This window comes from Gadus macrocephalus, chromosome 21, assembly GCF_031168955.1.
Source record: "Gadus macrocephalus chromosome 21, ASM3116895v1".
Taxonomy (NCBI): Eukaryota; Metazoa; Chordata; class Actinopteri; order Gadiformes; family Gadidae; genus Gadus; species Gadus macrocephalus.
In genome coordinates this window covers 7,808,508-7,823,044 of record NC_082402.1, presented here as the reverse complement: position 1 = coordinate 7,823,044, position 14,537 = coordinate 7,808,508, and the positions used below count along the sequence as shown (strand labels likewise).

The following is a 14,537-nucleotide window of genomic DNA, read 5'->3' as shown; positions in this document are numbered from 1 at the left end:
GATGGAGGGACTGTGTCTCCTCACCACCACCCAGCTGAAGGAGAACCTGGAGGAGTCCATCGGCCAGCTGCAGTCCCAGAGGCTGAGGAGGACCAACGGAGGGGTGAGGAGTGCTTCCGCCTCCACCCTACACACCAGCGACCTGGAGCAGCAAGGCTCTGGCTCAGGTATTAACGGGAGGGCCAGAGGATGGGAACAGTGGGTCCCAGTAGTGTCTCAGTAGGGACGCTGAGCAAGACAAACTAACTATACACATTCATTAAAAAAGGCTTGTGAATCTGTGTCCAATACTGCTATGAACCATTGCATTGCAAGGAATTATCAATGGTAAAAAAAAGTAAATGTGGTACATACATACTTGAAATATGAAGTGAAATATGAAATCATTGCATAACATGGCTCCTTTTGTGTTACTCTCTCTCATCCCTCCCTCTTTCACAACGCATGACAACACACAGAACCACTTTTAACTTGAACCTCTCAAATCCCACCTCAGCATTCAGACCAGGTGTCTTGGTGTTGTTTTCCAGAAGGGCAGCGTTTCCACCCCACCTCCCCGCTGAAGGAGTACCCCGGCGGCTCGGTGAGGAGACGGAGGTCCCACTCCGCCTCGGTCCGCTTCAAGGACACCAAACTCTCGGCGGAGGACGTAAGCGAATGACTCCACAGAATCACTGCTCTCCATCAGTCTCCATCACTTGTTTCCGTAGTACCCGGGGGATGCCACAAGAGGCCGCTCTTTACCAACAACTTTATTTTTTAGATGTTAGTATTATCACACAGTATCATGCTGTATGAGTATTTAAATATTTGTATTCATATTTTATTGTCAGTGTTAATGTCCCATAAATAGACCCGAGGAACAGCATCAATGTTGATGCAATAAACACTGTTTGTGTTGTTTGCCGTCCGATTGATTCACTCCTTTTAAATTTCCTTAGATCCACTGTCTGCACCAGTCTCTACGCGACCTTCGCTGTGATCAGACGAGACTCTCAGATGATCTGGACCGAGAGATCCTCCTGAGAAACAGGTGATCCATGTCACAGATGTATTCATCGTCACGCAATATGAATCATGTTGCCACATGAACAGCCGCACTGTTGCTTTGCGTAGATGTGTGTGTACAGGCAACTAAGGCTTTATATCTGGGCTGTTATTTGTGAAATGAAGAAATATATAATGAAATGTTTACTTTGGTATGTGCACTGTGACTTTGAGAAGAGTCGACCCAATGCTTTTTTGCTATTTTGTAATTTCGCTTTTTCTTTGTATCCATATCCACTGGCATTGAATTGAGATGCATGTCTTGCCTTTGAATGTGTGGCATTGGCCTTAGTAACTTTCAGCTTTCAGTTATCCTAGCCAAAGCACTAATATCTGCCACCATATTAGGATTGCTGTTTTTCAATATGGTCCTTTCCAAGGAAGGTACAAAATAATTGTTACGATTATAATAATAACCAAAACAACAGGATTTATTAACAGGAGGAGATGTGAACATGTCCACATTTATAATCCTCACTGTTCGCTATGCAATAACCGCTTACCTCGGTTTGTTCAGCCACTTGAAAGTTAACATTTTGTCATTACTGACACGTTGGCGAGACAGCAGAGCGGACTATATCTGGGAAGTGATAACATCAGCTGGAGCTTTCCTTAGGCTGGATATTTAGCCTTCTCTCTCAGACCTTCATTCCATCTGTCTCTTTTTCTTTCTCGACTCTTTCTCGCTGTGTCAGTCTCATTTACTTAATTCTTCTCTCTGTCTCTCCCCCACTCTGTTTTTCTCACTCTCTCACTTCCATCCTTCCTCTCTCTCCGTCATCTCTTCTTTCCCCCATCTCTCTGTAATCTCTCTCTATCCTATCTCTCCCTCCCTTAATTAAATGGATATTGATTTATTGGCAATGGCATGGAAAATGTTCATTTTCTTTTTTTTCTTCCATAACATGTCCCTCCCGCTCTCTCTCCCACTCTCTTTCTGTGTCTCCCTCCATCTCTCTCTGTCTCTCCCTCTCTTTATATCTCTCTGCCCATGCCTCTGTCCCTATCTATATCTCTGTCTCTCGCTCCATGTCTCTCTCCCCATGTCTCTCCCTGTGTCTCTCTGTAGAGCTGATGTTGACACCAGGCGAGCGATGGAGAACCTCACGGAACACCTGACACTCTCTCAGACCCAAGACTCTGTGAGTGGCAGACAATGTATTCACTCATTATGTATTCAGTCTTATTTATTCCTTCCAAGACTTCCTCTTTTCTTTTATTCTGAGGAACATCAGCCGAGATGAGCAGTTCTGATGCAGAATCTTTGACTTGTTGTGGCATGTCTCGCTTCTGACTCGTTGCTCAATGTGTATCACTCCATGCTTTTATGTTTAGCTTAAAAGCGTAATGCGCTTTTGATTTTTTGGTATAAGAACTGACATATCCTTTATAATGGAATTCCAGGGCATGCGGTTGCTCCCTGCGCTTTATATGAATCCAATAAAATATTAAAAATGTGTGAACGTGCAGTGAAAAAAAGTGTTATATTGAAAAGCCTTTTGTGTCTGGTAAGTGCTAACATTCTTCTGAGGCAGGGAACCGATAGAAATTCTTGAATCTCAGATACTTCCATTTTCCTCCATTTACCGTACACAATAACAGAAACCAACATCTTTATTTTCTACTCATGTGGCCTCGGCACATTGTGTGTGTGTGTGTGTGTGTGTGTGTGTGTGTGTGTGTGTGTGTGTGTGTGTGTGTGTGTGTGTGTGTGTGTGTGTGTGTGTAGGTGTCTTCCCGTGTGGACCGCAGGATCCAGGACTTGGAGAGAGTCCGAGGCCTCGAGCAGCGGGGGGTCTTCACTGATGAACGTCAGCAGGTCAGGCACACACACACACACACACACACACACACACACACACACACACACACACACACACACACACACACACACACACACTAGCCTACACACACAGCCGACCACACTTTTACAGACATTTTTTCTTTCGCTTCCTCGACTTCGTTTTTACATTCTTATGTCACGTTCATTATTAATTAAAACGACACACACACAGACACACACCCAGTCAACTCTCATTTCATCCTAGGATTCAGTTCATTAGCTAGGCATTGTGAGTTTTCTTGACACTTTATAAACTATTAATAACAATGCTGTTCAGACACTGCCTCAGACCCTTGACATTGATGTGGAAGTCGTATTATGTAACGGATACAAAGTAGGATCCTTGAAGGTGTTCGACTCACTATATATGCATAGACACACTGCAGTAATACAGACAGTATATGTTTGTATTAATCCCAAAGCAAAGTGCAAAACAACACCTGTCGGATGGTTTGTGTATAAAGGTATCACCATCAGTATTTCACCTACAAAACCAACAAGATTTAAACGGTTGAAACGAAACATCTCGAGACTTCAGGCCCCAATATCAGCGTCCCTGTTAGATGGAATAGCGATAGAATTCCGATGCACCATCTGTTGGCTGGGTTATCAAAAGGAGAAATGCCGGGCAAACCCGTCTCCCCCTTCCCTCATGATCTCAACAGATGCAGTGCGTCCTCGGACCACATGGTGGCACTGTAGCGCCACTCAGACACCGACGCCCCCCCTTCCAGAGGGGAGCCTCCTCACACGGCACGCCGCACCGGAAGCTGCTTCCCATGTACTAGTACCCCCCCCCCCCCAATCTCTCTCTCTGCCCTAAAGGATGGTCCGACAAAGCCCCGGGCGGGTCAGAAATAATGCATACCCATCAACCCTCCCTCTCTCCCTCTCTCCTCCCCACCTCTCTCTCCCTCTCCATCCTCTCAGCCAGCCCAAATATTAAAGGTACATAAACAAGGGAGGCAGAATGAAGAGGAGGATTGGGGAGGGGGCGGGGGTCTAATCTCTTTCAGCTTCTAAAGAGCTGAGTTGAAATGAAGAGCGATGTCACACACACGCGCGTGTTTCATGCGGCCCGCCGGTCGTCCCGGGGTTTGGGGGGGGGGGGGGGGGGCGTTGAGCTGTGATATAAAGCCAATAGATAATGAGTCACTTGAGCGGATGTTATTGCTAGCAGGCAGTAATTCATCACCACTGCCTGGCCCAAAGTACGTGGGTGTGAGCAGGGACCGGGCTTTGATACGGTGCCCATAGTGCCAGCCCCAGAACCAGAACCGCTACCCAGATCCCAGATCTAGTGCCAGGAACGGGGTCCCACCAGGCCACGAGTCGAGTCAGACCGGCCCCGCGTCGCTTGGATCACACATCTTGTCACACTTATTTTTTTGGTGTGTGTGTGGTGTCGCAACTCACTCACTCACACTCGGTGTGTGTGTGTGTGGGTGTCTGTGTGTGTGTGTGCGCGTTCCTGTGTGTGTGGGACAGGCTTCAGGGAGACACGGAGACCAGGCTTCGGGGAGAGAGGAGGTGTTGGAGCCCTGTCTGCTGAAGTCCGAGCGGGAGAGAGAGAAGGTGTGTGTGTGTTCAGCCCTGGCCCCTCCAGCACACATTATTTCCCTTTTGTTCGAGAACCTAATCAGTGTGGTGCAAAAGGGTTTATCGAAAAGTGTATTACCTGCTGCTAGCCTGTAACTCTAGCAGTTGTAAAAACTCTTAATGCTGCGCCATCAGAAACGACTTGGGGTGAAATCTTTTTCCTTTAAGCACTGCAGGGGAAATTTCCTGGTACCCATTTGAACAAGAAAGGCTGGTTGATGTTGGAGTGGTAATCATTCGCTGAAAAAAGGGCATCATTACGAAACCACAGGCCTCCTGCTGGCTGCCCCGTGATTGGCTTATTGGTTCCTCTGTGTTCAGTATGTGGCAGTATCCTGCTTTCTGATTGGCTGTAACTGGCTTCCTAGATGGAGCAGGAGATGGAGAGAGCCAGGGTACGCTTGGCGCAGACCGAGGACAGCAGAGACACACTCCGACAACAGGTGTGTGTGTGTGTGTGTGTGTGTGTGTGTGTGTGTGTGTGTGTGTGTGTGTGTGTGTGTGTGTGTGTGTGTGTGTGTGTGTGTGTGTGTGTGTGTGTGTGTGTGTGTGTGTGTTTTAAAATGAGTGCTATCTCAGCAACTGATCAGCTAATTGTGTGTGTCTGATGAGATGCCAATATGTATATTATCAACAAATAGGAAGGAATAATTCCTTCCTGCAGTTCAATCCAAACACACGGTGGTTTATGGGTGGTTCGGTGATGCATTGATTAAACAACTCATCATGTATCTGTTACTCCAGATGTCTAAGAAACACGTTTGTAACTCGTATATTTATATTATGTATTTGTTATGTATTTGTTGTTGTTATGAGAAACTATTCAGATATTCCCGTTTTACATGCTGTTGTAAATGAATAACAGGTCGTTGCTATGGACTTGGAATCGAACAGACATTTTTATTGTTATATTTTGTTTCAAATTATTGATTTCTTAGTAGCTGAAGAAATCAATAATTTGGTAGCTGTGTCATTAGCGGGATAACGTACAGCGGTCATTATGCTGAAATAAACCCCTTCAGGGCTGATCCAAGACTGCCTCAGCCTATCTGGGTTTAGTCACAATAATGACCTTCTCCCTGCACAGCGTCCCTCACTAATTCATCCCTTCTCCCTGCAGCTGGAGGAGATGCGGGAGGATCTGCTGAGGACGGGGAAAGAGAAGCTGGAGCTCCAGAGGGATCGCCTGGAGCTCCAGAGGGAGGTGTCCCTCCTCTCCTCTCAGCCCCACGGCCAGCGCCCTGACAGGGGAGAGAGCAGTGGCGCTCCAGGCCCAGGTGATGATTGACCTGGCTCCAGGCGGCAGAGTCTATGAGAGCGGGATGGGCCGGACAACGGATGACCTGGGTGGGGTGTAGGACAAAACGGAATATAGAACCCAAGAATATAGAATGAAATGGAATGGAGCCCGGCATCTGTGACAATTATGTAGTGTACTTCATATACACGGCTAGTTCCATTCCCATAGTTCTAGACGATTAAGGGAGCCTTTTATGGAAGTTCAGTAAAGTAGTTTCATGTTTATTTTCTCTGGCTGTTGAGAATAATTACAACCACCCCCCCACCCCCGCCCGCCCCTCACCTCCAGCAGAACCCATAACATGACCACTAATTGTCTGATTGTACATTAAAATGTTTGTGTATGTGTGCCCTTGTGTGTGTCTGCCCTTGTGGGTGTATGTCGGACTGCTATTTTGTGTGTGTGTGTGTGTGTGCGTGTGTCTCGTGCTATTGTGTGGGTGATGCAGCCCGGACCGACCTAGAGAGGGAGGTGGCGGAGCTGCGAGCCCAGCTGTGCAAGGCCTCCATCCTGGGGGAGGTGGATGAGCTGAAGAAGGCGCTGGAGCTGAAGGAGAGGGAGAGGCTGCAGCTCTGTGTGCAGGTGGAGGTGGGTGCACACTGAGTTCTACGTCAGCGGCCCGGTTGGTGCACAGCTAGATGCTAGGAGAGCACAGACTACTTTCCCACCGCTGTGATTGTGTCCCGCTGTTAGGTGATTTACTGCCATTCGTCTTTATTCATGAACACACAGTGAGAGTTAGACAAGAAGGTATGGTAGAGAGAGGGGGAAACCTGCAGCAAATCACTACGGGCAGGAATCGAACCCGTGTCGCTGCTGTCAGGAGTCTTAAAGGCTCATTATCAGTTATGATCAAGTAAATAAGGTTAATGTAAATGTTGCCATTATTATTATATTCAACCTTATTTTAAAATAAACAATGTTGGCCTTTCCTTGTGTACCCCTAAAACAAAATGCACTACAGCCATTCTGTCTGGGGCATAATACCTACTAAACTTGATCTGATCGGAACTGAGGGGCCCATGCGACTCGATAAATACCAAGATACATCTTCCGAAGGCAAGACGCAGCTGGAGAGTAAACTAATGTCTGCCGGTCTAATGCAATGCAGATAAATCAAAATAATATAGAAGCACACCACGCGCTGTCACTGTGGTGCTTCGCCTCCCTCGCCCACGCCTCGAAGACTCCCAACTGTCGCTGCTGCTACTGCTGCTGCTGGCCTTAGGTTGTAGGCTGCCTCCCGCTGAGGCTGATTGAACCTTCTCAGGATGGTTCCTTCTAGCGTAAAACATACCGTTGATGCAGTGCCCCTAGCACCAAAAGCGCTTTTTCAGGGGCGGCGACGCTGTGGAATAGGACAGTGGCGTGAAGGGTCGCGGGGAGGCGTGCCGACGAGCAGTGGCGCGCGCCTAGCCACCGGTGTGGGGGTTGTGTATAGAAAATAATAGAGGTTGCTGTTTTGATGCACGTTGTTCGCCGGCGGTGTAATTTGGGCTTGTGAAGGGATGGTACGATACTTTTTTTCTACAAATGCAATCTCGTCTCCTCTGAGTTCGGCGGCTAGCCTTGTCGTCTGCCGCTTCAACAAAATGCTCCCAGACTGGCGCCGTAACATATGGGATGTAGATGGGTCGGCCATTGTTGAATCCAATGTCGACCAGCTGGTGGCCGTCGACCGTGTGGGAGTTACCGCACGTGATTGTAATATAAGCACAAATTGTAATAGAACTCCCAACTGTTAACTTAATGCTGGTCCATTATGTCTGTGCACTTTATGTATGTATGTGTGTGTGTGTATATATTAAGTTGAACGTTAACCCAAGTCTCTACTCAAGCCTAGAAATAATGACACATAATTTCAACAATCTGACACACACCAAGGGAATCCCCCATGTGTTTAATGGACCGTCCCTCGCCCCACGAACATCAACTGACGGGGGGGCAGCTGAAGTTTTGTTCCTCCGCAAGCCGTGGAACATAGTATCGGGGACAATGATTTATGTTTCATACCACACACCACATGCACTCTTTGTAACTTACACCAGCAAAAACATAAATATAGAAACACAGCTTGCCACGATGGCGGTCATAAGGTCGCCGCCGCAGTAGGCTTCACATGATGGCGGTGTTAGTCTTCAAAGCCCTACGCGCGGCCCAGGCGGCAGCACGTGCTCGGGACTCGGGGACTCGGGGACTCGTGCATTCATTAGCAGAGAAGGGGGTGGTGCACATCACACTCCTTACTCCTCACTGCCCCAACGCGTTAAGTTGTCAGCACGTAGTGACAAGTCACAACAAGGGATCAGAGAAAGAAATTATCCGCCGTCCCTGATGTTTGCATGCAACTTACATCCCCATAACGAGACAGAAGTGGGCGGGAGGGGTGGGTTGTGGGGGCTATTATAAACACCCCCTCGTGCGCGCCAGCCCTCCACCACCAGCACTGTGTTGGTGTGCAGCGGCGGCCATTGAAGTGGCATCAATAAAGTGTGTTGGGTGGAAATGGCTGCAGTTTAAGAATTGGCGCACAGCCCTCCCCCCTTACACACACACACACACACACACACACACACACACACACACACACACACACACACACACACACACACACACACACACACACACACACACACACACACACACACACACACACACACACACACACTGACTGACTCTGCTCTCAATCTGCTGTGTTCCCTTCAGTGAGGAAGATGTTTTTGTAAACTCCCACACAGCCGCTTATTGCTGAGTAGCAGTTTTAAAAAGACGAGAAGACGCTCGATTCACATGTACCTCCGCGGGCTCTTGACGGCGCCTTTCATTTCTTGTCATTTTTCAACATTTCAAAACCAAAACGGAAGCTTGGAAAGTGTTCCCCGTGCGTGGCAGACGCGTGGCGAAACACAAAAGTATCTGGCGGGGACCGGGCGGTTTTAATTTGATCCCCCCCCCCCCCCTCCGGTGCGGTTTGAGTCGAGCCCGGGCTCTGTGACTAATCAGTCTCTGACTAATGGCGCTCGCAGCCGAAATGACCTCATTCAGCGAGAAATAAGTCGTATCGTAACCACGGGCCGAAACCTAAACCCAGCCCGTGTGAAACTGAGATTTTCCTATGCCACGGTTTGGCTTTGAAAACGCTTCAAAGCGTATTTCGTGTGTGTGTGTGTGTGTGTGTGTGTGTGTGTGTGTGTGTGTGTGTGTATGTGTTGTTTTTTTTTGTCCCTCGTGGATGTGCCCCCGCTATCAGACGTCTATTCAAACGCCACCCGCCAGGATAATCCAATCGCAGGTTTCTCTGTAAACACCGTCCCCGCCCTCGCCTGACCCCTCTCTCCCTGTCTCCGACGCCCCCACTCCATCTTCTCTGGTCCCCCGTAATCCTCACTCGCCTCATCTGGCTCTCTGGCCGGCTGCTTTTATGACCTCGCCCTTTCTTAACCCCCCCCTCCTCCCCCACCTATACCTCTCCCTCTTCCTAACATTCCATCATCTCTTTTCTTCTCTGATCTCATCTCTCTTCCCTCATGCATCTGCTTTCTCCTCGTCTCCCCTCACCCTCTCTCTCTCTCGACTTTTTCTCTCTCTCTCTCTGTCTCTGCTTCTGTCTCTGTCTCTATCTGTCTCTCTCAGTCACGCTCTCTTTTCCCTCTCCCGTTCTATCACTCACTCCTTTGGTTAGAATACCTTTTGTCTCTTCTTCCGGTCTCTCTTACCATACCACCATCCCCCTCCGTCTCCGTCGCAGGCGCTGACCACAGATCTGGCCAGGCGTGAACAGCAGCAGCTGCGTATGCTGGACCAGCTGAGGGACATCCAGGTGTGATGTGCAAACACACTGCATCCACAAAACAATCACACCCCCAACAAAGCACTGCTCTGTTTTTTAACTGTACTCAGGGATTTCAAGTCAGTCATTCAGATCATGAAGGTTAAAGATAATTAGAAAACAGGGGGCGGTTAAGGTGTTTGAGTCCCCGTCAGAAGGTTTTGGGTTTAAATCACAAGGTCTGCAGGCTACCCTGTAGGCACCCTTGAGCAAGTCGCTTTGGATGCAAGCTTTTACGAAAAGGACGTGATCGTTTTATATTTGTTTTGTTTTTTCTTTAATATCACTGTTTGAACAAGGCGGTTAAGCCTGAAAAACATCAACGTAGTGAATCCTGAATGTGACAAAAGCAAATTTTCACCACTAAAGAACAAAGACAAAACCACCGCTTCATCCTTGTTGGTGGAATGGCCTTTTTCTCCTCTCCTTTCTCCTTCTCCTCTGCCTCCACCCTGGGCCTCCTCCCACAGAGCCAGGGCAAGGTTGAGCAGCGGGAGGCGCAGGCGCTCCTCCAGGAGAGCAACCGAAGCAGGGAGGAGCTGAAGGAGCGCGCCCAGGACGCGGTGCGCCAGTGGAGGGCCAAGTGCCGGAGGCTGCAGAGGGAGCTGGAGGAGACCAAGGCCGGTGCCCTGCTGCACGCCAGCCAGGTCACACAGGTGGGTTCAGAGGGAGAGAGCGATTTGCCTGCTACATCAATCAACATCATCATCATGCACCCCAATGGAGCTCGGGTTCCTGGACATTAAAGCGTCTGCGGTACTAGGAAGTGTGCAATGTAAATCTGATGCTTTAGGATTGTTACTATTATGTGCTATGGCCAAGGTTTTACACACCTTGGCACCTTCCCATTTCATAAGGTTATAATTTGTTTAATGGCTGCCATGCCTATTATTGACTAAGTATCTGCAAGATTAATTTGAGGTTTGTAATTTTTTTATGTCTCAGAGTTTATCACTTTTAACAATGTTAATGCTTGATTTGAAATCATTACTTCTCTGGCAGGTTATTATGTTAATTGATTATGAGTCGGTTCTGGAGTGGTTTGATGGAGATGCTTGCTTAATCGGTATGCCTTTAACTGACTTATTACTTACTGAATTATTATAATTACGCATTTCCTAATGTTCTGCAGCAGGACAGTGACATCAGCAATCTATAGACAAATTCAGCTGAGCCAGCTCGATTCCTCCAGAACAACTTTTATCGAGCACTATCAATTATATAACTAAATGCAGCTATCAATTCCTTGTATGGGCAAAGGTAAGTGTAGCCATTCTTGGCCGTTCTCTTTTCACGTCAATCCATTCAAAGTGGTCTCTCTCTTTTCGATCTTGCATTAAAAACCTTGAGTTATTAGCGAGTCCTATTTAGTGCCAAAGCCCACCTTGCTGAATATTAATGGCTGATGATTAAAAGTCACCTTTCCTTCGTTCGAGTCAGATTCTCTGTTCCTTTTGAAGCAGCGTGAGTCACCTCTAAACACTTCAACACTGCTTCATCCCTGGGCCTCTGACTGACAGACTGACAGACAGGTTAGACAGACGCGGGCGCACGCGACGTGAAGCGAATTAATTACAAAATCATTTCTGCCAACCTCTAATGAATTAGAAGGGAGAATTAAGTGCTCAATTAAATGATTAGGTAGCGCGCGGCTGCAAAGTCTTTGCAGATTCCAGTCAAAGCCGCCCGCGTTGGAACCAATCTGTGTTGCGCAGACCTGGCTCGTCGTTGCTTATCAGGGAGGCCGTGTGTGTGTGTGTGTGTGTGTGTGTGTGTGTGCGCATGTGCGCTATCTGTGCAATGCTGGTACAGCATGTGTTTCTCTCTCTCTGCTCTATCTCGCTCTGTCACTCTTTCTCCTTTCATTACGGTTTCTTTCAACCCGCTTCCCCATCTGTACCTCTGGTAGCCTGTTTTTTCATGTCGTCTTCCCTCACTCCCTTTTGTCTTCTTTGTCTCGTCTTTCAAGTCTCTGAGCATAAAATGTCCCCCTCTCACGGTCTTATTTACTCTCTCTTTCTCTCTGTGTGTCACTGCCTCTCTCTCTTCCTCTGTCTTTCTTTCTTCCTCTCTCTTACCCTCTGTCTTTCCCGATCTCTCTCTTTCTCTGTCTTTCTCTCTGTGTCTCTTTGTGTCTCTGCCTCTCTCTCTCCCTCTGTTGGTCTCTCTTTCTCTCTTACTCTCTCTCTGTCTTTCCTGCTCTCTCTCTCGGCCCGTCTTTTTCTCGGAGTCTCTCTGTCTGCCTGACTATCCCTTTTCTCTGACCCTCTCTTTCACTGACTTTCACACTCTAACTTTCTCTCGTTGCCTCTCTCCCCCTCCCTCTCCCCCTCTCTTTCTCTCTCTCTCTCTCTCTCAAGGCCGAAACCCCTCCAAAGCTCCAGTGTAGAGCAATGCTTGAGCGCATCCTCTTTCAGTCTAGTCCCATGTTAATCAATGAGCACTTCCCCCCCCCCGCAGGCGTAGGAGAAGGGCAATGTGGAGCGGAGCACGTCTTCCTGCTGCGCCATGGGGTCTATTTATTCCGCCTCCAGCGGGCATTTGTTCCATGTTCCTTCTGTGTCCAGCCGATCAATATAAACGGACCACATGGCTGGGTCCGTGTGGGACTGAACATGCCTGTGAAGATGGGGACAAAAGACTTCAGATACCGTTGTGTGTTCTTCACTCGAGCTCCAGTCTCGACCCTCCCTCTGCGTCTCTCTCCCCCCCTCCACCCTCCAGGCCACTAAGGAGAAGGAGGGCTCCCAGGCCCAGCTGAAGGTGCTGACGACGCAGACGGAGGCGGTGCGCCGGGAGCTGACGGAGGTCCTGGGGCGGCTGGCCCACCGCGAGGAGGAGCTCCACCGCCGGGACGTGGAGCTCTCGGAGGCCCACCAGCGACACGTCTCCCTGGAGCAGGAGAACCGAGAGGTGAGGGGGGGGGGGGGGGGGGACCGAGATCAGTCATGTACCATGGATCCTGAAGAAGAACTGCCACATTCACTCAAAGGGACAGAGTCGGGTCCTCCAAAAGAGAATGGGTAGTGAACTGTGAGGCCTTTTTGTATTTTCTTTGGTCGTAAGAAACGTCTTATGATCATAAAAGTGACGAGAACATTATAGGGCCCTCTCTTTTCCCTGTCAGAAGGTTGGAACAGAAGGCAGAAATAAGGTTTAGTACAGACAACGTTAACAGTTCTGACCACCGGTACCATTATCGATCACTACTAACTTCACTGGACCCAAAGTGAGACCTTGTTGACGTTGTAAAACATAATAAAATGATGACCATCCTGACCCCCCCCGCAGGGGAGGGAGTCGGCGGTGGCCCTGCAGGAGGAGGCACGGCGCCACACCTCCCTCCAGGCCGCCTCCGCGAGGAGAACCAGCGGCTGGAGGAGCAGGCGGACGCCCAGGCCCGGCGCTCCCAGCGGGACCAGGAGGCCCCGCCTCCCTCCAGGCCGCCCTGAAGGAGGAGGCGGCCTCGGCCCGCGCCCAGCTCGCCCAGCTGACCCAGAGGCTGACCGCCGAGGAGCGGTCGGGCCGGGAGCTCCAGGGGGACCTCCAGGCCAGGCTGCTCGCGGCCCAGGAGGAGGCGGCCTCGCTGGGCGGGCAGCTGCGGCTGGAGAGGGAGGTGCACCGTAAGGAGCTGGAGAGCCTGCGGGCCGTGGCGGACGGCGGCGGCGGCGGCGGGCGGTCCAGGAAGGAGCGGGAGGCGCAGGAGGCGCTGAGGCTCTGCGTGGGGGAGCGGGACGAGCTGCAGGCCTGCCTCACGGAGGTCAAGGTGAGCGGGTCCCCCCCCGCCCCCCCCACACCTGACGAGGTCACCCCTCCCGCACCACCCAAACCGCCGTTTATGGAAAACGGAGAAAACACTCACTTCAACCTCGAGGCGGCGTAACATAATAGATCCGTTTGACTCATGATTTATGTATTTCTTTCCAAGGGAGAAAAAAAAAAGGTAAACGTTTTGCTCTAATTTGATCTAAGTCTACCGGTGGGGGAGGGAGGGAGAGAGGGAGGGAGGGGGAGAGGCGTTCAAGGTTAGGAGTCAACCCGGATACCAGCGGCGTCTGGTTCTAACGCGGATCAACGCGTCGGTGCGGGTCCAATCGCACCTCAAACGCCGCCGCCAACCATCTGCCGCTGCGTCTCGCCTCAGCGGAACCCACAAAGAGGGAGGAACCCACTCACTACGGTATCATTTAGCTGATCGTCTCACCGTCGTGGAGACCTGGGCCGCTGGGCCGCTAATGGGGTGTACGGCGCCTGGTGGCTCCTCCACAACTCCAGGCGTGAATATTTTAATCGGCTTCCGCTATCGGACCGCATCCTCTCCAGCAGTCTGAGAGAGAGAGAGAGAGAGAGAGAGAGAGAGAGAGAGAGAGAGAGAGAGAGAGAGAGAGAGAGAGAGAGAGAGAGAAGAGAGAGAGAGAGAGAGAGAGAGAGAGAGAGAGAGAGAGAGAGAGAGAGAGAGAGAGAGAGAGAGAGAGAGAGAGAGAGAGAGAGAGAGAGAGAATTCCGCCTCCTCCACCTCCACTCCTCCCCATATCTCCACAAGCCCCTCACCCCCCCAGTGGGCACATTGTTTCTTAAGGGGGCATGGTCCCGCCTGATAGGGGTGAGCTTTGCCCATTAGCGCTGCTGCATGGCATTAATATCTGACATAGCTCATTGTAACGGCGTCGTTTCACAGTGTGGTTGAGGACAAGGGCGTTTTTTCCTGCTCCGGGCCCGAGGCAGGGCCACAGATGGGCCTGCAACAGAACACCCCCCCACCACCAGCACCAACACCACCACCCCAATCTCCAGTATCCATACGGCACAACACAGAGCCTCCACCACGATGTGATGTGTTTAACTGTCGGGGAAGAGGGGCATTTGCTTAAAATATTCTTGTTTTTCCCGCGTCCTTGTCCTCTCTCACTCATTTATTC

General features: G+C 50.0%; 1 protein-coding gene across 1 annotated transcript in view; it reads left to right on the top strand.

Annotated features, from left to right (window-relative positions):
- Positions 1-14,537, top strand: part of LOC132450326 (centrosomal protein of 128 kDa) — a 35,855-nt gene that overhangs the window by 1,383 nt on the left and 19,935 nt on the right. Inside the window, 15 exon segments of the mRNA XM_060042407.1 lie at positions 35-167; positions 531-649; positions 942-1,033; positions 2,117-2,189; positions 2,777-2,866; positions 4,379-4,465; positions 4,858-4,932; positions 5,610-5,766; positions 6,238-6,377; positions 9,538-9,609; positions 10,089-10,274; positions 12,343-12,531; positions 12,910-12,964; positions 12,967-13,044; positions 13,047-13,492. Coding sequence (XP_059898390.1) covers positions 35-167; positions 531-649; positions 942-1,033; positions 2,117-2,189; positions 2,777-2,866; positions 4,379-4,465; positions 4,858-4,932; positions 5,610-5,766; positions 6,238-6,377; positions 9,538-9,609; positions 10,089-10,274; positions 12,343-12,531; positions 12,910-12,964; positions 12,967-13,044; positions 13,047-13,492 — 1,992 coding nt within the window.